This window comes from Perkinsus marinus (genome assembly GCF_000006405.1).
Source record: "Perkinsus marinus ATCC 50983 genomic scaffold scf_1104296931854, whole genome shotgun sequence".
Lineage (NCBI taxonomy): Eukaryota > Perkinsozoa > Perkinsida > Perkinsidae > Perkinsus > Perkinsus marinus.
Window position 1 is genome coordinate 206,483 of NW_003215631.1, and position 21,614 is coordinate 228,096.

The window sequence follows — 21,614 nt, forward strand, 5'->3', positions numbered from 1 at the left end:
ACATAATGCTATAACCGAGCAAGGAAGTATTGCGACACTTTCACTATCAACGCATATTTTTCAATCCGCATGATTCTTCGAAGGTAATCATCGCGAGCAAAATTCTGACAAGATTACCTGGAATATGTGGCCCTGTAGCTTGGCTCGATGAAGAAGCACTAACAAGTGAGCATCAACTTACTCACAACACGAAGCCACGCGCATACTTACCGGCGATCCGCCAAAACTCTACTGCGACGAGCAGCAGCATCCTGAGCAACAGATTCCAGTCGCCGACATTTCGAGTTGTCTCACCTTGTGGCGCCCTGCAGCATCGTCATGCGGATCCACATTGTGTCTGAGCGTGACGATTCAACCGTCAACATTTCCGGTGTTTACATCCCATGTGATCGCGGATCGACAAGAAAAAAATATTGTAAAAAAACTCACCTTGCACTGGATTCAGTCTCTCGTTTCATAGCTTCGACTGCCTCGCCAATATGTGATACCATAAGCGCGTCATCAACTGTGTCCTCATGTACCTCCTTCCGTATTTTAAACTGACAGGCGAGATATCGCAGGTTCGACCCCGGCAACTGTCATCCTACCCATTCTCTGATCTCTCTCACTATCACTAGCAGCAGGAGAATTATGCTTCCAATGTATAGACCGATTATTACGATGCTATGCCCCGGCTTCACCTGAGAATAGCGAACCGTGAGGTGGCAACCATCCTTGCGAAGAGATCACGATCGCCTCCATCGAAATAAGATATCAATGAACACAATCATCCTCCTGAATTGCTTTCCCGTGTAATCAATGCAAACTTTTCGGATGGGAAATCAACCAACTGTGCACAAAAAACGATCTCAGTCGTGGATTCTAGTGAATTCGACAACCAGTGAGTTGACACTGTGACGGGAACTATAGTTTCGCGCCAGCACGTGGAGGAAAGACCGCACACTGCACTATACCGGGAAAGCTGATGATGCAGGAATAAAAAAGAAGCTTAGTTCATATACGAAGCCACAAAACAAGGTTCGTGAGGTATGCTCACCGCCCCATCCAAAGAGCATATAGGCTCCAGGCCAACGGCAGTATCAGTGAGCTGGATGACCGTCTGACTATCCATGAACAGAGTAACGTTCGCAGGTCTGCCCACGGACGGGAAGATAGGGAAACTGAATCACATTAGTTCATGCCAACTCTGTCACATGGCCACATTTCCCACCGGTTGTCAGTCCATGCAACATCCTGGGAGTCTATCTGCTCCGGTAAGACAGTGCTGTAGCACGGCCTGTCTGCTATACACGTTATACACCTCCCACCAGCACAGTTCCCACCGAAGGCATTCGCCGTAAACAGGCCTAAGAAAGACGCATGCCCTCGGAATACTGTCAAGGCCCAGCCTACCGCACTCCAATCCTGTTCTCGCAAAATAAGCGCCAAAGTCAGCGACTGTACCACTCGGGACGGGACTGTCAGGATCGAGCTGCACCCATAAGCGACATCGCTTCCCATCGATCGCATTTGTAGGTAACCTCTCCGACCACGCCCCAAACACCTGAATTGAAGCGCTCGCCAATATCAATAGGCAACAGAAGTGTTGAATTCCCGACAGATACACAAAACAAATGCAGTGAACTGATAAGATCACCGCGCTTCAACCAAGACTATGAACTCACTCACCGGATTAGAGGTGATAGCATCTCCTTTTATGGTCCGCATGCATAGCAAGTCACTCATCCATTGCGTGGAATGAGTGTAGATAGCTGCGCTCACAAAGACCACCATAAACTGAAGAGAAATGGAATAATGTCAACCCCGAAATGGTGCCTCAGTATTACTAGAAAAATCGCTGTAGCGATGATTCTGCATAAAGCTGGCAGAGGGTTCGGACCCGCGAAAAGGATCTTGCTGTGCAAATACCTGCAACATAATCATTCCACGCGTTCCACGCAACATAAATATACGATAGTGAAATTTCACCCGCTTTACGTGAAGTGGCGATATACTCTGTGAAAACGCGGTATTCGCGGTTTGCAGTAGCCATAAAATAAATTTTCACTAGTGTTTTTCATATCACGGGTGAAACACCAATGAACAGATAATATCATACCAACGTAACTTCGACCAATTCAGTGCTTCATAATACTGAATTTTCATGGTCTCATGGTTTCATTTCCTAGACCCTACAATCTACAGAATGCGTCAATAGAAAAAGAGCAACATTCCAGGTAACGAACATTCAAAATCAACACATTCGCTTCAGCTATGATTCACCGATGGGCTGCCTCCCTCACCTCCTTTGCAGTTGCATAGCCTTCTCCATCGGATCCTCATCCCCATGATCGCCATGGGCCATGGTATTACTTCCCTCCGGCTCTAGACCTCTCGTATCTGCATAAGCGACACTGTGAGGGAAAATACTGGAAAACTCATGAATAGTCGGACCCTCTCACGAGTGTTGGAATATACGTTTGGTTTCCTCAAATGAGGTAGTACGTTTCCTCGCTACATTATGAAAATCAATATACTATTTTCAGGAACAAGTGTACAAAAATCGAATTTCCTCGGGATTTTCACATTGTCACCAACACATGTGCTTGAACATGTGCATATATTCTCACACTGTCACTCGCATGAACTACCAGTCCGACAATATACGCACATGGTCAACTACATATGTTGGTCAAAATATGGAAATTCTGAAGAGAATTTCGGGAAATTATCGTTGGGTTTCGCACACCTACCCAAAACCGTGTGTGAATTTTTATAATATAGTGAGGAAGCCTACGAGCTCAGTTGATAATATCCGACATATATCTCCACACTGTAAACTACTGCCCCATAAAACCTCACCTTCCAGGGACCTAAATCGATAACCCCTCAATTTCATCGCCGGTGAACCATCCGCCGATCCATGACGGAGAGGTTTCTGTTGCTCAATCGGAAGGGGCTCTCTGCCAGCATTCGCCGGCCTTTCTCCACTGCGTCCATATTGTCTGGCCGAGCCGAGGTCTCGGTCAGCGACTAAGCCTCCACCACCTACACAATAGCTGTTCTATTATAGATCAACTGGCATCGTCCTACCATAATCCTCCTCCCAGCCAGGTGACGGCAGTGCTTCATTGCCTCTCAGATATTCACTTCCATTCGGGCCCGGAGAATCGAGCGTAAGACTAACAGATCTCCCAGCTGACCTGACGAATCCGGAAGTGATAGAATGGAATCTTCCCAGCGAGAGTTGCATTGCAAATCACTCGACTTTCGACACGGATGTGATACTCTAGTCTGAGTCGCTGCTGGAAATCTCAGGGCGATTACAAAATTTATTTCGACAATGATATGAATAACCAATTCCGCAAATGCCGAGACAAGCTTGTCCGCTCATCCACCACTCAAGTCAATACACACAGGTTTCGAAATCGGCGAGCTAAAAGTGCTCAATTACGAGTTGTTTGGCAACGTTGGATGGAAAATAATTCACGACAGAGCTAACAAAAACTAGAGTTGATGAGAGAGAGGCCATTAATTGACTTCCCGGCCTTCCACGGTCGAAGGAAATCCCCGCCCCCTTCCTACACACCTTGGACTTGCCCTTGCGCGCCTTGGTGTGCTCGGGTGCAACGGCGGCCGCTGAACGTAGTTTTGCGGTGCAGTGACGCTTTCTCTGCCTGACACGATGAGCGAAACTGATCACCACTGAATCGTCAAAAAATTTCCACCCATCGGGTTGCGGATAGCTAATTCCACACATGCTTATACAAGTTAGGCATACGGTCAATGTCACGAACAAAGTTGACGAGCTGGCAACCTCGCAACGACTCATAGAAATTCACGTTTGTGATAATCAGCATGAGGAAGTTATGCAACTTGGACGGGAGAGTATATCCCCCTCGCTGAGCGCTGCATACTCCAAACAAACGAAGTTGAATGAAACTCGCGATACTCGTTCGAGGACCATCTACATGTGCCCCAGTACGCGCGGGACAAGCAACGCTTGGAATGACGGCGCCGACCCAGAGCTAATATAACCTCTGGTTAAACTCCGAGGTCTTGACTGCATCGATCGTTCCATTGGTTCCCTGCTTCCTCTCCTACTCGATGTCGACACACGTCGTCCTCCACTGTACATAATGTTAGCGAGAGAAGCAGAACTGACAACTTAGTAAATATGGGCATCATTAAATCATGACTCATAACACACTGCAGTATCAACAACATGACGAAGAAATGCGAAACCTGAATACCCGTGACACACCCGGTGAGGACGCCCTTACAAGGCCACTCGCCGTCCATGACAGCTAGGTGGCCGCACTGTTATAAATCATTCGCTCTACTAGCAGTAGTAACTGGACGCTCTGGTCCCGGCTCCGAACCGGGACCAGAGCCGGCGGCTCGACAAACTAGACATGCTGCAGTGACGCAGTGACGCAGGTCACGGCAGAGCTTGCTCTCTTATGATCACTCGCAAATCCTCAGCAACAACGTTTAGGCCTTAGGAACGCCCTAATACGAGACATAATCGTTCGTGAAAAATCACACTCATATATTTCTCCGGTACTCCAAAACGCTGCTGACACAAGAATGTGGGTGAGGAATCACGGAGCGGTGGGAAATCACCAACACCAAATCAGGAATCAACAGATCCCGTATCGGTGGCGCTGCGCTACCACAATGTGATTGATGTGTAAACGTAACGAAACCTTGCCACATCTCCCGGATTGAAAAGTTGGACGCGAGGAACCAGAAGGTTCCGCGCGTCACTGAGTGACGATAACTCACAGAACAGAACACTCATTTAATAGTTGAAACATGTGCTTGAAACAGGTTAACTCTCACATGACACCACCCCATCCGCCAGACAAGGCGGTCCATCGTGTCTTCAACTGCGCCACCGGAACACCGGTAACCTCCGACATCAACTCGTAACGCTCGTCCTCTAAGTAACTGAAGATAATCGAGAGTCTCCTCGCACACACGAAGTGAGGACTCACTTATCAGACCATCGCTCCACTTCGCGCGCCATCATCCGGGGATCGTGATCAAGTCCAGTCTTCGGATCGTAATCGGGATGGTAACTTAGCAACAGACCCAGTCCACTCCAAAACGTCACGGATGATTCCAAAATATCAAAGTCGCGTTTCTCATAGAGCGATACGGATGACTTACACCCGCAAGAGAGGATGCGCAGATAGCGGTAGGTCAGACCGCTCGGCTGGCGCGAAATACCTGCTACCCAGGGCGGAACAATGAGGCCAGAACGACGGGATTAACTCGCTTTTGGTGTCATGCAACTTAAAGAACATCGCGGTCCAGGCTGAGTCTCTCACAGCGAGCACGTCTTCGTGCTCAAACCAATCCGGCAGCTCTGGTTCTTCTGGGAGCCCTGCGAAATTCGATCCTTCATCTACGATTTGCTTAGCCGCCATATGCTGATTCAACACTAAGGAGACCAATTGTCTCGTTGCAGCGCAACCGCTAGTCATCCCACTTTGTCTAAAATACAGTCCACGAACCAATTCAGGCCTCATTAAAAATCGCAGGAGCACTCTCCACTCCTCTTGCATGATTTCGATCATAGCCTGACAACGTAGCACTGCTTACTTCCAAACATATACAATTGATATACCGGCCGAATGACGTATCGTTGGTACAGGTCTGGGTCCTCGAGAGCTTTCTCGACTTGTGCAATCTTCTCAGCGTTGCCGTAGATGCCCGTCGCTCCAAATTGATAATTCCTACGAAAGTCGTCACTAAGTGTCGCCGTTGCAAGCAATAGAGAGCTTACACTGTATCGGTTGCTCTCGCGATGTGTTTCCGCGCACGATTTATGAGCTGATGAGTAACATGAGACGCCAACGGTGACCCTCGCCCGATGTTGTCGATCGCCGTCGCAGCGAAGTCACGAACATCATCCGGTACAGATGCTGAGCGACAAATCCGTCAGGCATTGCTACGCAGCAGTCGGACACATGACCCAGCGGCACGAGGAATCGGGAGACACCATTGCTCAAATTTGGAGATTCCGGATTCGAATGGTATTGAACGTAGATCCAAAAATGTGCACCTACGATCATCACGATGTGTGACCAGGCTCTCGACCACGTCAAACAGATGAGGCTGCGAGAAGCACTTCTGAATAAGACCAACATAGGGCGCCAGTGACCATCTGAGGATGAGCATCAAGTCAAAAGAAGAACCTCGGACACTTTCTCACCCTTCAGGTAGATGCAGAAAGTGCTCAGATATCAACGCTCTACCGTCACTCTCGCTAACCTGATTCTCAACCAGGTCGGGACTTCGTTGTATAAACACCATCCCCCCCCCACCTCTAGTTGTTTCTCACTTGTAAGTTCCAAGAGTCGAAATGCATCCGGCGACAACCAGTTCTTCGCAAGGCCTGGCAGGAAACAATAACCGCCTATTTCAATAATCGCAACCTAGCGAGGAGACTCTACAAGAAAGGTCTTCAACAATGCTGAACCAACACCATCGCAGAGATGTCCTACAAATCCACGTCACGTGAAACCAATTATACTCTAGAAGATCACTCCCGCCCACCAGAATAGACGATATCTTTTCCTCGGACTGCCTCTCCAGTGAGCGCCAAGTAATTGCCGATACAAAAGGGCAAACGTGCGAGCAAGAATGACTGACCCGCCACCTGAAATTGAAGAGCGAGTACGACCCAGCTCTTACTGAGTTCGCGTACCGGGAAGAATCCATAGCGAGTTTGGTCGAATCGCACCACACTGTGATGATATGCACCGCTGTACTCGACGGACAGACCGCACCACGATGCAGCCGCATTTGGAACTTCACCATTATAGAGTGTCACTAACGGCTTGTGATATTCAGAGAGCATCAAATTCAGATCGAACCTGATTCAAATCCTCTCACACGTAAATGGTGTGCACATAGACTAATACACTAGGACAGGTTCTCGCACTAGGACGTAATATGGAGTTTAAATAGGGAATTGTGAACATCTATCGCTGTAGCTAAATGACAATAAACTATCCTGTCAAATATCATAATAATGTAGGATTTATATCATCATTGGGAAAGATCAGCATCAATGGGACACCGACAACGACTCCGCTCCGTCAAGTGAAGACATCACAAAAAACCACTTTAACCAGATTAAGTAGACAGAGAAGAACAAAAAAAATTAAGCACCCCCTAAGAGCATTCAAACCGATAGTTTGTTCTCTTGTATAACCATAATTGCAGCACATGACGAGTTATCAAAATGTTAATGTCGGGAAAAAAGCAAAGACAATCGGCAGCAGCGCATGAAGTTTTCCCCGGGCATTACAAATTTTTGAAGAACTCCAAAGCATATCGTGGTATTTCATTTCTCAACTGCGATGCCTAACAAACAACCATGGCTAGAGACATTTCGATATCAAGCTAAGTACTCTGCAACAAATGTAGCACATTCATGCACTCACCAAACGCAGGGATGCATAAATAACCAGTCCCACCTGAGCAATTAGGAGCAGGTCTTGTAAATGGAGATCTCCCGCGAATTTATCTCGATGAGAGCTCGTCAAGCACACCAGCCTTTTTGTCGTGTTAACCTGCATGAAGCCCCGCACCAAACATTTTTCCAACACCATCGATTGGGAGCGCCCAAAAGGGAAGCGAGCTCATCGTCGAGCAAATGAATCGCAGCCAGAGACGAGCAAAAGTGATCCCAATCACTGCGTAAGGGACCCGAAAAAGAGTGCCGAAAATATCAATTCCACGTGCATAGAAATTCCGGTCGAAAACTATGAATAACTCCGTCAGAGCGAATATAGACGCTTCTTCCAGCTACTTAGTATGATTACCTCTAAGTTTCGCAGCCGGCGATAGAGAGAGTTCACCATGGGAAACGCGATGCTATCAGAGTTCAACACGATCATACCCATACCTACCATCAGATACAATTCACAGTCGATGACGTAGTGCGCGATACTGTTAAACCATCTTTCTTTTTTACACAATACGTAACATACTGAGAGAGTTGTATCAAAGACATCACATCCCATAGAAAAAAACGCATTCCATGGAATTCAATATTGGAGAGGAATGCACCACACCAGCAGAAAACTCACCGACGTTGTTGCGCTCTAACACTGGAGCTCTCAAGGTTGGGTCGTCCGCATATCTAAGAGGGCACGGAGAACAGACAAAATGACAAATTTTCATATCTTTCCAACTAAGCAAATTCCGACCGAGCTGCCTCCTCACTAAACAAGAGCGTCCACGAACACTATGGTAGTGCAGTGATGACGTGTCGAAAAAGAAAGAGATAAGGGATAATAATTGCTTCTATTTCACTTGTGATGGGAATGCGGAAACTCCTCAATTCGCAACCACACCCCCGTGTGTTCTCACCTCCACTCTGAGTCGACATGATCAGCGAAGAGGACGCTCTGTGGATCAATGAAGTGGTACTGAAATACAGTAGTGATAGTGATCGTGATCTCGGCTACCGAGTAGTTTCCCCAATGCCGATGTAAAGCATAACAAGGCTCATGGCATGAAACGGAGGGCAATAAAATTCACCACGAAATGTTCCCCACTATTACTGGATTCCGCTTGTCGTCATTGTATTTCTCATCACTTCTGAAAAAGCCTGTCCGCACTAGTCTTATCTGCACGTGATGGACTCGCTGGATAATCGGCAGCCACCGAAGATTCACTGCAGCACTGCATAGCATGAGTGATGGACCAAACCAGCAACGAGATGCGCTGTCACAATATAAAAACGAGATCCCCGCGTACAAAAGAGTGAACCAAGGGAAAGAGTTCATAATAGTTCCCTCCGCTGCATCCCACTACCGGAGTTCAATCTCAAGTCACCGAATCCTAGCTAGCAAATATGATACAGTAAAGACCTCGAGTACAGCATAATATTTCGGTCTCTTACTCCTTACTACTATTATTGCGAATCTCTATCACTATCAATATAGTGACAGAGGGAGTTCACAGGTGAATACAGCTGCAAGTTGCAGCCTGCAACAGAAGACGTTTTTGACTTAACACAACACTTGAAAACTAATACCAGAAACTCATCGCCATGCTCTATAAAGTACTGTCACACGCCACAAAGCCGATTGCTTAGTTTACTGAGATGCTATTTAATCTGTGTACGCTTTCTAAAATGAACATTTGTATGCGGTTTTCAGACAAAAATAAAAAATGACAATTCACCTGAAGCGAGAAGAGCAACTGCTTGAGGATCACAGGAGACCTTCACCTACCAAGCCAGCGAGAGAATCTTCCACTTGAGACTCGTCCAGGTCAGCCAGCGAGCCTGAACTTCCAAAACCTGCAGACTCACCCACGATACCTGCGATTGTGCGCCTGAAAGATACGTATCACCTAATCACCACTATAAAATCTCCCACCGAACTTGCTCGGCAAAGCCGTTTATAGGAGCTTCTCCAAGTACGCGTGGCAGTGCCGTCGAGGAAGCCAACGTCCTGTTGAAGTTAGCATTGTACCTGCTTTAAAAACATTAGTTTGAGACTACTAAAGTTTGAACCAGCATGGAAGAGTCCATAACAAGACAAACGCCACATAGAATGCCGGAGGTATATAACGCCTTCATAAACAAGTCGATCATAGGTAGTTTTCCTGAACTCGGCGGAGAAAAATTGTACCGATATTCGATACCCTTAGCTGACAATCTACGCGTGAGCCAATCGGGCATTGGGGACTGAATTTGTTCCAACATTTAGATAATCTGATTCGTCCATTGTGAGAAACATTCGATATATTAACTCAAAATAGCTAAAATTGCTTAAATACAGTACCTAAATGAAATTACCTAGATAAATGCTGTAACCAGACTATTAACACTATATGATCGAATAGGAGCACGCTATATTCAATATAATATCAGAACTAAACAACTAGTTACTCGTTTTGCTATACACCACAGAAATCCATGTGCTAGTTCATGTAATGGGTTCAAGCGCCCAACAAGGCGATTGAAATTTTCAATAGAGCACGTACATCCCCACCTCTTCAACATTATCGCCCGAACAAACAAGACCACGTGCGGAACAACCACGGCTCAAAGAACTTTCGGAATAAAGTAATATGACGAGAAAGGAAAAATGACGAACAGATATGAACGACAACCTCCTTACGCTGTTGCCCATGATGACGCTCCCCGTGCTCTTGCAAACCGGACACCCGCCTGAAGCCCTTTGAAGACAAATTTCCCAGCCATAAGGAGAGAGAAAACTACACGGAGAAATACGGATCCTCGGACGACTGGCTCAACGAGGGATAAAGGCCCGACGATCAGCTACCAAAATCATGCGTGCAGTCGAAGTTTACTGGATGGCTTTATGAGAAATGCTGCGAAGGCATGCGTGATGTAAAAACACAACTACGCAAGGAATCGAATCTCAGAAACACGGTTGAACTCACCACATGATACGGAAATAGATTGCGAAAAATGCAGCTGAGATGACCAGACTTGACAATTTTCATGTCAACATACCTACCTGGTACCACTTCAGGATATTTCAGCAAGATACGGTACCTGTACGGCGGATAATGCTGGAGCTAATGTTGTTATCAATCATAACAGATGTTGTTAATATTTTGGAAGATAATTGAAAGGCCTAAAATACGACAAAGTTATCACTTCGACAAAATTCGCAACTTCTTACCAGAGCAATCATCTCTTCAAGCTCGTCCTCAGGTATGGTCTTCGCAGCACACCCTCCAGCCGAGGTCATCTCACAGGACATGCTCATAGACACCAGCGGCCTGACGAACACCTCCACATAGTCGATTGCTAGTTCCATAACGCCTTACGGTATTTGCTCGGCGAAGCCGTGCATCGGTGCTTCTCCAACTATTCGGGGTAATGTCGATAAAGTAGATATCGATCTAGCATGAAAGTTGGCATTGTACCTGACACAATATAAAGCCAAAATGCGACGACGGAAACTCACGCCCGGGCAAACGCAGACGCTCCACGGGCTCGGGCAAAACGTGCGCCTGCGGCCATACCCTTGACGTAATAACCCATTGAAAATGACAATAACTGGTTAGGACAGCAATTTAGAAAGAACCCGAAGTCCAACAATGTACCAAAAAATAATATTGCGCATGAAAATAACAAGAAAAAAGTTGCCAATGTTCACTGTCATTAAGAATTTTTGCTTACTGTTGTTCAGTGACATCATCAAGATCAACACCGTCAGCAGGACTAGGATCTGGAGCGATCTTAACTCTCCATCACCAACGGAATCAACGATATGAACGAGAAATAGAAAAGTGATATCCACCTAGATTATTCAGCGAAGGCTCCTCTGGAACACTCACGTGTGTCGACTAAAAGACGGGATACCTACGATTCGACCCAGAACCCCCCTCTGCGAACGACAATTTATGTTTGTACTAAAGCCCAGGAAGAATCTCCTACTGCTCTTGCTAACATATCTATCACGTAGCATCACATAAATCGAGAAAGTCTGTACAGGACACCAATAAATTGACATCCACTCAACCAAATAACCATACTCATCTATAGTTAATGAAACTCATGTTGATAACATCTGGCGGCTCATATCATCGGAGGATCTGCTGCTTGGACCCTCACCAACATCTGAGACCGACGACAATGCAACCGAAAAATAGACAGACCTTTTTTGAAAATCAGCTGGTCATATCTCGACACTCTACCAAATGCATGACAAACTATCTATCCGATGATAAGGCAACTATTCGAGACCAGACGAATAAGAGCGAGTGATAATACCAAAAACGGTGGGAGTATCGTCAACTTACTCTGGGGGCACAGAACCAACGCCGGGACCGAAGCCAGTTATCATATTCCAGCTTACAATCTAATAGCACACGACACTAGTGGGAAATCTAAGACCATTGACCAACCTGTTCATCCGTAAGGTCCTCCATATCCACACCATCCATAAGTTGGCTATCCGAACCGGACAAGGCTTGACCCATGATCAGTTCTCCTCCTCTGAACGGAGGCAAGCATGATCGACACGAACGATACAAATGTCAACGAGGGAATTCTCACCTGCGCTGTTCGGCAAACCCTTGGGCAGGGCTCTCGCCCATAACCGCCACCACATTACGACTAACAGCGGAGGTAAAGCAACGATTGTACCTATCGGGATAACACAACGGACTGACGTCATCGACAGTAATCTACTCGGTAGCCCAACTGGAGGCTCCTCTGGCACGAGCGAAACGAACAAAGTGGTTGCCGCGACCCATTAGCAACAACAACTGAAACTATTGACGCTAAGCCAAGCAAAGCGAAAAAACACAAGGCAGGGAACTGAGACGGACCGAAACGGATTATCATGATAACATATTATAGTAGCTAAGTCGAACTTTACTTGCCCAATCTGAAATACCAATGCTCAAAAAACGAATACTCCTTCGTATGGTACTCACTCTTTACTCCATGCACTAATACCACCACCCAAAAAGGAAATGATGTTCCACGCAACCAACTGAAATCAAAGCACAGTCCATAGGGCATAGATGACGCTGCTACTGTTACCTGTTCTTCAGTGACGTCATCGAGATCAATGCCGTCCACAGGGCTGGAATCAGAACCGGTCAATGCTTGGCCAACAATCAACTCCCCACCCCTGAGCTGATCGATAACAGGGAAATATAACTTTCTAAATACCCACCTATGCTGCTCAGCGAAGCCTTCTCTAGGGCACTCACCTGTCTCGAGAAGAAGCTTACGACAAGCTGACACATACTTACGATTATATCTGAGCCGAAATGCAGCAAGCGTGAGATGTGTATCAACGACAACTTACTCGACATCCCAGAGAGACGAACCTCTGGCCTTGGCGAAGCGGATAACGTGATTACCGCGACGCATGATTCAGCATACCGCAAATAACTGCAATTCATAATAGTAGAGCGAAAGTATGAGAAAAATCAGTAGTTTGAGAAATAACATCCATTCGGAAACTTGCTTATCACACCGCAACACATGATAGAGACGGAGGATTGACCAACAGATGGGAGAGTCTTCCGGAAATATCTTTGCTTGAGAATATTTCATCACTATGTACCATGTATATAATTATAGCTTGGTTGCTTGATTGATATACAATCTGAAAGATATAATTTTTACCACAAATGAGAGATGAGAAACCTACTGTTTGAAGGATTTCCGCCGTCTCCTGCAGAATCTCGAGTGTGAGTAAAGATACCGAACCAGTCGGTCCAAGAAATTCTTGACTTCCACCAGCGGGGACGAAAGAGGCTGACCTGGAAGTTCACTCAAGAGACCTAGTTAGAATCACGCAAGCCTCGACCTCATCTGCTCCGGATATCCCTGTATTGGCGACTCGCCACACAGTCGGGGGGCTGCTATCGAAACCATGGTCCTGCAGAAGTTGGTATTATACCTGACAGAGATGAATGTGAACAGTCAAGCAGAAACCACAGCTTACGCCTTCGCCCAAACACTGTTCCCCCTTGCTTTGGCGAATCGAGCACCGGCTTGTAGACCTCGTGAAAACGTACCCATTAATAATAATGGAGTTAGTGAAGTACAAAGCCTCCTGAAACGTACAATATGAAGAGGGTAACAATCGCATAAGAGTCAAGGAAAAAGACAACACATGATGCAATGAACAACGACTAGAAGGCGCGCTGTAAAAATCGCAGCGGAGCGAATCACCACATGAATGCCATTTTGAGCTTGGAATCGTGTATTCCGAAGCACTTTTGCTATCACACAGTTTCGTCTATGTTGAATACTCGCCGCGCCCACACTGAGCAACTATATGAGTCAATTACCCCATAGGCTATGGAAAATAACTCATTTTCAAGTAGTTCAGTCATTGAATAGACAACCATTGCGCATGCGTGCAACACTGCTCAACGCAAGACATATTGCCCTTTCTCAACGCGGTCGTTTTTGCGTAGAATAGCATAACTAGATAGCACTGACTATCACACTATATGCGAGGGATTCAAAGCCCGACGATAAGTCGGAATAAACATGATCGATCGATCTCAAACGATCCATGATTTGCACTTCATCAAAATGCAGAGACATCGCAGCATTATCACTCAGCTGCAGACCTTCAACCATCGGTCTGAGTTCCCGGTGAACATCTTGCAAAGCATGGCTATTGTGCACTAGGCGGTCAAGCGGCTTCATCAGCTTCCGCAGGGCTCGGTGGGATCTCGGATCGGCAGAAAGAAGCTCGAGGTATCTCCGCACTGCAGCCAAAATGTTCCGGTCATCCTTCAAATCTTCGCCCAATTGCTCATAGTCGTCAGCGAACTGCTGAAGATCCTCCGCAGTCAGATGAACTCCTTGACGAGAAACCACCACGGAAGGCAGCTTCGAACTGAAATAAGGGAGCGAGTGTTATCTATCATGTCAAGTGTGCCATCAGTTGCTCATCATGCACGGGGACAAATGCTTCAGACCCATCGACGAAAAATGACAAGGCGCTGCACAGCAGTATGGGAGAAATGCAGATAGTCAGCTACATGTGTTAATCACAAAATGAAAATCCTGGGAAATTTTTGCTGGTTCCTGTACATTCCTATCCGATTTCGTATATAAACTTGTATAATCAATAAGGAAGCCTCTGAGCTCAGCTGAAGAAAACGACCATATATCCCGACACTGCTGTACAGAGTGATATCACGAGATGTATACGTGCTTTGTTATATATCAGAATATATACAGATGATGCTAAGAGCTGAGACCGGTATACTTAGTATTGTCTTTGGCCGAGAACAATAATTTATTTCCATTCACTGCGAGGTTGAGTATATACATACCACTAAATCGACAGCACTAGTTGAGCCGTATAATGTTTAATCGAGGAAAAATCGACGAGAATCGGCAAGATGCATGCCAGAGATGCTGCCATCTCCACCTTGGCCTACTCAATGGCAGCTGCTAAGTCTTGAGCATATTTTTCAAGCTTATCCCCTACTCCTCTCTCCAAGTCGATATAATCCGACACCAGCGATAACACTCCATCAACTTCCTCAACCACCGCCGATGGCGACGCATAGTGGTTCGACGAACCCTAAAAACATATACAGTGATATGAAAAACACTAGTGAGAAACATATTTCACCCCTGCTTCATACCGCGAATATCGCGTTTTTCACCGAGTTTCGCGCCACTCCACGAAAAACGGGTGGAACTTCAGTGTGTTCGATTTTGATAGTCCAAAAGGAAAAAACTTCGACTCTAATTCGACGATTGAAAATGTGAAACCTCGAACATCTCGAGTTCTGAGAGTGAAAAATATATCAATATGTATTATCTTCATCAATTATGAACCGATATAGAGCTAGGGCGAACGACGGATATAAGTAGCAGTGGAGTTTCACCCGTTTCACGAGAAGTGGCGTAATACTCTGTGAAAAACACGATACTTGCGCTATGCAGTAGTCGTAAAATATGTTTTCATTACTGGTTTTCATATCACAAGTGAAACTCCATTGTCGACACAGCCTTACGTGGGCAATCGCACAACAGCAACAAATAACGAAGTGCAATCATATCAATGAGAATCTCAGGATCCCACCTGTTGGATGAAGTTTGAACGCTCCCGCTGATGATCTCGTCGTTTCAGCACTATCGTACGTGGTCCATTCTGTGGAATATGCTCTCGAGACACCTTCGGCTTACTAAGGCTTACATCTTCCAATGATTTCCTCGATAGCGAGTCTTTGCTATCTAGTTTGTCCTCGACCTGAGCGTTCACTACATGGCTTCACTACCCTTGAACACTCACCTGCTGAACTATCGACTGGTAATCCTCAGGAGATCGCAGTGAACGCCCGCGGGGAACCTGCGCCAATCAGAGGTTCTTCACAGTTTACGGTACGAAAAAGCGGAGGACTATCTTAGAAATTCCTATCGCATAGATACATGGGTCGAATTCGCTCATGTAATTCTACACGAAACCCCACCAGTGCATCAACCGAATTTGGCGCTCCCCAGTCATCAACTGACACGAAACTTCGACGGCGCCTCAACCCCATCGTCTGAAGATGATATATAGATCATCCTGGTCCCTCGGAATACTGAGCAAATTACCATGTTCACACCACAGAGTAGCAGGAGTAACATCCTCCGCGAGGTAGCAGCCATCGTGAAAAACGGGAGTATCTCAGGTTGAACACGGCGCAGTACCGGAAAAAATTTCGAGGTGGATTGTTCAGCTCGAGATATTGACAACCCAGATCGAGAACAGTAGGAGTAAGATCTGAATCCCTATGCACCATGCAGAAACAGTCAGAGGTCAATCCAGCAAATGCTTTCTCATCAGCTCCATCGGGATCCTCATCGATTAGTCGGATAGACTCCATCTCGGAAAGCCTCTGTTTAAGAGGCTGTTGCGAAGATAAATCGCCTGTACATTTCGCTCTCTGCAACAGCACCACAATGCATTAATGGAATACGAGGATCCAACGAGTCTCATCGCGAAGAGGGGATTACAAAACTCATTGAACAGGACGACTCATTCAGTTTCAGTACGACTTTTCCGAGCATCCTCCTAATCATCTCAAGTCCTCCTCCATGGAAATATTCGGCTAGGGCTTTGAAGTCTGCCATAGTCCTATCGGTTTCATGAAGAGAGCTAGGCGAAGTTCGATACAAAAAACTATAAGCACGACCCAGCTAGGTTTTCTTATATATAATCACCTCGATCTATTGAAATAACAACTTGACTCTCCATAGATCTGACAGTCGGACTCTGATTGTATCAATTCCCGAATGCGACCGAAAATCATATTCCGTCTAGCCTCCATTCGGGCTGATCCGAAGAGTCTTAGCTCTTGTTAAGCTTTATTGCCCAAATTTTTACCTTATCGGATCTCCTATTATCGGATATGTAGTCGAGACCTGTACAGCATTCAGGAGGGGCTCTTGATGAATTAGTGTCCTCCCTTTGACTTTTCAGTGTTATCAGATTTGCTCGTAGGTTGCACGGAGACATACCTTTATAAAAACAATGCTCACAAAGAGTATAGCAACGAGTTGTACATCCAAAATCCACACAGTTCAAGGACTAGCTTGTAGAACCGATTCACTTCATCCCCACTTTCGTAGTCTTGCTTGGCCCAAATCTTGAAATCTCGAGAATCTCATTATTTCCTCACTATTGCGTTTGTTTTCCGATCTGACTTGTAGGTAAGGCCTGAATTCCGCGATCTTTTTAATCAAAGCGTCTTCTAGCTTTTCCAGCTCTTCATGAATGGCGAGGACGCATACTTCCGCGATTGTGATATACTTCCTGGCGCTCCTCATCGTAAGATGAAGTCAAAATTCTGAGAGCAAACTCATCTCAGGTGTTGTCGCTGCTCCCTATGGTCATACAGTGGGTGTTCAGATCGAGATTCCCGTAATAAAAATCGCGGCTTATGCTCTCTCGGGTTCGGTAGCAGGTATTGGGAAGGTGTCGATAGAGGCGATAGGAAGTTCTTCAAACCTGCTCGACGGAAGGTGATTGGTGTGCGAGGTTGTCTTATCTGGTTATTATCAATTTTTTCATTACCAATATCTCGTGCACAATCGACAGGAATACGACTATTCCACGAGGTTCCTTGCGATTCACGCGAGGGCATCATCTTAGAATGTCCATATTCTGGACTCGAGATTCCCGGGTGGAGAAATGCCACCATTGTTTGCCAATCGTATTGTACTAACTGAGCTATACACGGCTGGCAATCTTTGTTTTTAGAGATCGGGAAAACTGTGAGTTTTCTCATTCATACCTTGAATTCCGTCGTTCCCGCAAACTCCAAATACTCTGTATGATTCAGATAGACTGGAGGCGCTCCGTCGACTCGTTAGTTGATGCTCGTACACCTGGGTCTCGGCGCGACTTTAGTGCAGGCTCAATGATAGGTGAGATATCGACTGCGCCGTAGGGCGGATTTAATTAGCTTGACTCCTCCAGTGTAGGAATATATGTTTGCCTTCCTCAGCTGAGCAGTTTCCCCACTTTTTATGAGGGTTTACGAACGAATTCAGGCAGGAGTGTACAAAAACTGATAAGAATTACTTGACACTGTTATTGACATACATAGTTGACCATGTGCACGGTATCTCACACTGCATTCATCTGGCTGAGACAATCTGCAAGCTCAATATAGCGAAGAGGTGTTCACACTCGGAAATCTCTGGCTCAGTTACTGAGCAACGAGAATCGTATTCGGAAGAGATCTCATGCGATGCACTCAAGCGGGGTTCAGAGTGCGATTGCGAATCTGAATTTGAGGATGGACTTGGTTATCGATGCTCTGGAATCAAAGTACTATTGGATGAAGTTTATAGCGATTTCGTGCAAATATACTGGCGTGTAGTTTTTCTGATGGGAAAGCCTCGTTGCAGCCGAATCTGTGAGGTGTGAGCTCGTTTACTGTGTTAGAGCACACGGCTTCGCGTCACGACGCGAGGTATTAGCTGAATGACTGTGCGCTGATGAAAGTGAGGTTGTCGATATTAAAAAGTGGAAAATCTTATTCCCGTCGTGTATGTGACAAAGATATATATTTTATCCTGAGTAACTCCAGTACGTGCTATTATCCACAGGTCCTCATTTCGTGTAGCTGTAACGATGCAGAATAGGTGGAGATATGATATCATGATTACCATGTATCATGAAAGTATTGTTGTGAAGCCTACTGTATTCTTTTTCTCTCGTCTCGTGTCTGTTGCTTTGAGTAATTCATTGAGTGTTAAGAGTGGCCACTATGGTGGTTGTAAAGCTGTATGTTAAGGGTGCGTATGAAAAGGAATTTTGTAGGAAGCTATGTATGGTGATTACTGCTGGACGATGTGGGCCGTAGTTCAAAGCTATCAACTTTGAGAGGGTCGGATCTTCAAACGTTAGTTGCGCCATCCTACTCTGACTTGACTACTCCTCTATGACCGTCATGATAAACGGAGGAGGGAGAGGTAGTAAGATGCTGGAATGTTCCACTCACGCAGCAAAGCACTACAGCGTATCTCGGTTCCTTAAATTGATGCTCGTGATTGCGCCTCGTCGTGTGCTGCTCGTGAAATACTTTTTCCGTATTCGCGCTCGCTGTAGAAATTCTCTTTTGCTGGAGTGTCATCAGCATCTCGGCCGTGGCATTTGTAGTTCACTCACTCTTAGAGATTTTCGGTTGGATCTGACGATATGCACATTCATGAGCTCTAACAAGGTACAGAGGGAGGTGAACAATATAAGCAGAAAGCAGTGGATCATCTCGTGAGATTTGCGATACCGACAGATCATAGTTCGGAGTTGGAGATGGGATTGGTGAGAATGTGGAGAATATAAAAGTAGCCGTGAATTATTAGTGAGGTGTTTCTGCGTCAGGGGTTGTATACGACTCGAAATCACAGCGTCAAACTGGCTAATTTTCTCTATTCAAGCTTGATCTCGGATTGAGAGTGAAAAACCAATAAGTTATAGCCTAAGCAAAAGCGGGAATTTAAATTACTATTAACTGTTTTTATTGGTCTCGAATAGTTCGACATCGATTTTAGCAATAATTCGTTTCCTATCGTGTCTTTTCAGCGTCAGCTGATCAACAAGTCTCATGAGAAATCCGAATGGTTCGTCTGCGATCTGAGCAAGCATGGAGGTGAGAGCAATCCATAGGGCAATGGTCGATCTAAGGCATCGTTTGAGGAATAGTTGATATAGTACTGGTTATATAAATTATAGGACTATGAAAGCGAATAAAAACCAGAAATAAATAATTTCTCTACCTTACTCGTATTCCCAGTCATATTGGATCTCGCTGAACTAAATGAATACGCTAAGTATTAGAGAGACGTGTCCAGTGAAGTTTTCAGATGGTAAGCGTCGATCCTTCCTCTGCCATCCCCATTTCAACTGCGGCTCGGGCGACTCGGAGAATAATAGTCTTGGAAAGACCGCTTACAGGTGGTACCGACCTGCGAACTCAGCTATATGTCTATGAAAATTCTGACGATGAGCAACTGCGTGACGACAGAATGCGTTCTTGTGTGGGTGTATGTATGAGATGCTTCTAAGTAGTCTCGCGAAATTCGGGGTGGTTCTCGGCGTTCCAGATACCCAGGTTGCAATGAATATTATACCACACCTTCTGGAGATCCTATAGCCCAGTCGGCTCAAGCTGCGGATAGCTCGACTTCTAGTCGTACTCCTCTCCTCGAACTTGAGTCTATTCTGGATCAGCTATGTGCCAACTATGTTCTTCAGTAAGTAAGGACTCGGTGGATGGTACTCGTGATGCTCTGTGGTTCGTGGATATGCTTAGTCGAACGCAACGACTACTGTACGTGGCAGTTTGATAGGGAATTGACACTATTTTTGATATATTATACGAGTTTATGACTATAGCAGTAATACAAATAGATAAAAAAAGGAGTAGAATCAACAATATTCAAGGGCAAAAGGATAACAAGATAAAAAACTATATATTGTATGACTCAGATGGAAAGCTGTTGCCGTTGCAGATACCACGGGCCTTCTGCGGTGTCTTCTCTGTATCTGGTGGAAACTCAACATGGACTTTCGGGGATATTCCTAGTCCATAATGAAGGTAAGCTAGCTGAGCTGGATGATTTGACATTGACACTCACGTTCTGAAAATCCATGCATGCATCTCAGATCCTTCCGGGAATCTATGGAGGTCAGAGCAACGCATTGAACTCACTGTGGCTGCAGGCAAACCAGAGTGCGTGAAACAGTTCTTTTCGGGGAGGGAGTCAGCCCATATTCCGGTCATTCTTTGCTGTGAAATTGGAATAGTATAAATTCTCTGAGAGCTTTTGTGAGAAGAATTTTCTTGGGGAGGTGTATCTACGGGATATGCTCATCGAAGTTCCTCAGCATCCGAGTCGATGGGCGAGTCGTTGCCCGCATGACACACTCTCTGTCGGATGAGGACGGGAAGGGAAGTTTTCGGATAACAGCGGAAGCTAGGAGGAAGGCGAGATTGTGATATTGCGATGATCGTGTTCTATTGATTCGCTTCCAGACTCGTAACGTGACCACCAACGGCACCTCAGTGGTTAGTCGTTCAGCGTCTTGGCTGTCCCCTACTCTAACGCAGGAGGCACAAGTGAAGGTCTGAAGAAGATCTAATTGGAATAGTCGTTGCTGAAGTTTTCTCGGTTGTCATAGTGTTTATGCGTCAGGCGATCGGCGAGTTGCTGGAGGAGAATGAGAACTGCCTGAGACGTCAATTAGAGGATGTTTACTTACAGAAAATCAAAGAGGTGATGCTTTCACACTACAAGCTCCAAATGTGATGGATGTGCAGATAGTCGACAACCTCCATTCTATTGATGAGGCATACGTCCCCAAGGAAACGGCAACGACAGTTCGTAATGTTTGTCCGACTCCGGGTAGAGTGTCATTTTTTCCTCGACATACTTCTCATCTTGTTAGTTAGGTATGGCGCCCCATCCTCTTTTTGCTGGGGAACTTGCTAATGTATTGAAGTCAAGAAAGAGGATAGAATAAATGGCTCTGGATTTTTATGGTTCATGATAGTTTCTAACATGCCCATGATGTGGGATTGTGCTGTAGGGCGAGCAGTAGTGATTAACGTCATGATTTGTGGCTGAATTTGTTCAC

At 45.7% G+C, this 21,614-nt stretch overlaps 6 protein-coding genes across 6 annotated transcripts; 1 reads left to right on the forward strand and 5 right to left on the reverse strand.

Moving 5' to 3' along the window:
* Positions 1-206: 206 nt before the first annotated feature.
* On the reverse strand, positions 207-4,281 carry Pmar_PMAR019895 (hypothetical protein; the record flags this gene model as incomplete). Its single annotated transcript, XM_002786170.1, has 13 exons — positions 207-251; positions 295-337; positions 430-539; positions 588-680; positions 1,037-1,160; positions 1,211-1,346; positions 1,393-1,543; positions 1,669-1,776; positions 1,827-1,908; positions 2,283-2,379; positions 2,842-3,027; positions 3,565-3,656; positions 4,244-4,281. The coding sequence occupies 13 exons, from the start codon at positions 4,279-4,281 to the stop codon at positions 207-209; spliced, it is 1,305 nt and encodes a 434-aa protein (XP_002786216.1).
* A 539-nt stretch (positions 4,282-4,820) lies between these two features.
* Pmar_PMAR019896 (conserved hypothetical protein) lies at positions 4,821-8,706 on the reverse strand (the record flags this gene model as incomplete). The annotated part of the gene is made up of 17 exons (XM_002786171.1): positions 8,565-8,706; positions 8,371-8,429; positions 8,088-8,140; positions 7,821-7,903; positions 7,473-7,568; positions 7,304-7,359; positions 6,698-6,866; positions 6,547-6,649; positions 6,315-6,385; positions 6,203-6,261; positions 6,057-6,154; positions 5,774-5,912; positions 5,615-5,723; positions 5,477-5,567; positions 5,155-5,428; positions 4,980-5,063; positions 4,821-4,932 (listed from the first exon to the last, which is right to left on the reverse strand). The coding sequence occupies exons 1-17, from the start codon at positions 8,694-8,696 to the stop codon at positions 4,821-4,823; spliced, it is 1,788 nt and encodes a 595-aa protein (XP_002786217.1). The 5' UTR covers positions 8,697-8,706.
* A 1,672-nt stretch (positions 8,707-10,378) lies between these two features.
* Pmar_PMAR019897 (hypothetical protein) lies at positions 10,379-11,029 on the reverse strand (the record flags this gene model as incomplete). The annotated part of the gene is made up of 4 exons (XM_002786172.1): positions 10,379-10,453; positions 10,665-10,764; positions 10,813-10,911; positions 10,953-11,029. The coding sequence occupies 4 exons, from the start codon at positions 11,027-11,029 to the stop codon at positions 10,379-10,381; spliced, it is 351 nt and encodes a 116-aa protein (XP_002786218.1).
* Positions 11,030-11,786: 757 nt separating this feature from the next.
* Positions 11,787-12,246, reverse strand: Pmar_PMAR019898 (hypothetical protein; the record flags this gene model as incomplete). The annotated part of the gene is made up of 4 exons (XM_002786173.1): positions 11,787-11,849; positions 11,896-11,986; positions 12,047-12,136; positions 12,182-12,246. The coding sequence occupies 4 exons, from the start codon at positions 12,244-12,246 to the stop codon at positions 11,787-11,789; spliced, it is 309 nt and encodes a 102-aa protein (XP_002786219.1).
* A 121-nt stretch (positions 12,247-12,367) lies between these two features.
* Pmar_PMAR019899 (hypothetical protein) lies at positions 12,368-12,874 on the reverse strand (the record flags this gene model as incomplete). The annotated part of the gene is made up of 5 exons (XM_002786174.1): positions 12,368-12,380; positions 12,430-12,488; positions 12,539-12,629; positions 12,675-12,761; positions 12,810-12,874. The coding sequence occupies 5 exons, from the start codon at positions 12,872-12,874 to the stop codon at positions 12,368-12,370; spliced, it is 315 nt and encodes a 104-aa protein (XP_002786220.1).
* Positions 12,875-18,882: 6,008 nt separating this feature from the next.
* On the forward strand, positions 18,883-21,545 carry Pmar_PMAR019900 (hypothetical protein). Its single transcript, XM_002786175.1, has 12 exons — positions 18,883-18,949; positions 19,201-19,298; positions 19,560-19,626; positions 19,841-19,931; positions 20,081-20,230; positions 20,489-20,574; positions 20,643-20,709; positions 20,865-20,964; positions 21,013-21,102; positions 21,173-21,253; positions 21,298-21,382; positions 21,430-21,545. Exons 1-12 carry the CDS (start codon positions 18,919-18,921, stop codon positions 21,498-21,500), a joined length of 1,017 nt encoding a protein of 338 aa, XP_002786221.1. The 5' UTR covers positions 18,883-18,918; the 3' UTR covers positions 21,501-21,545.
* Positions 21,546-21,614: the final 69 nt, after the last annotated feature.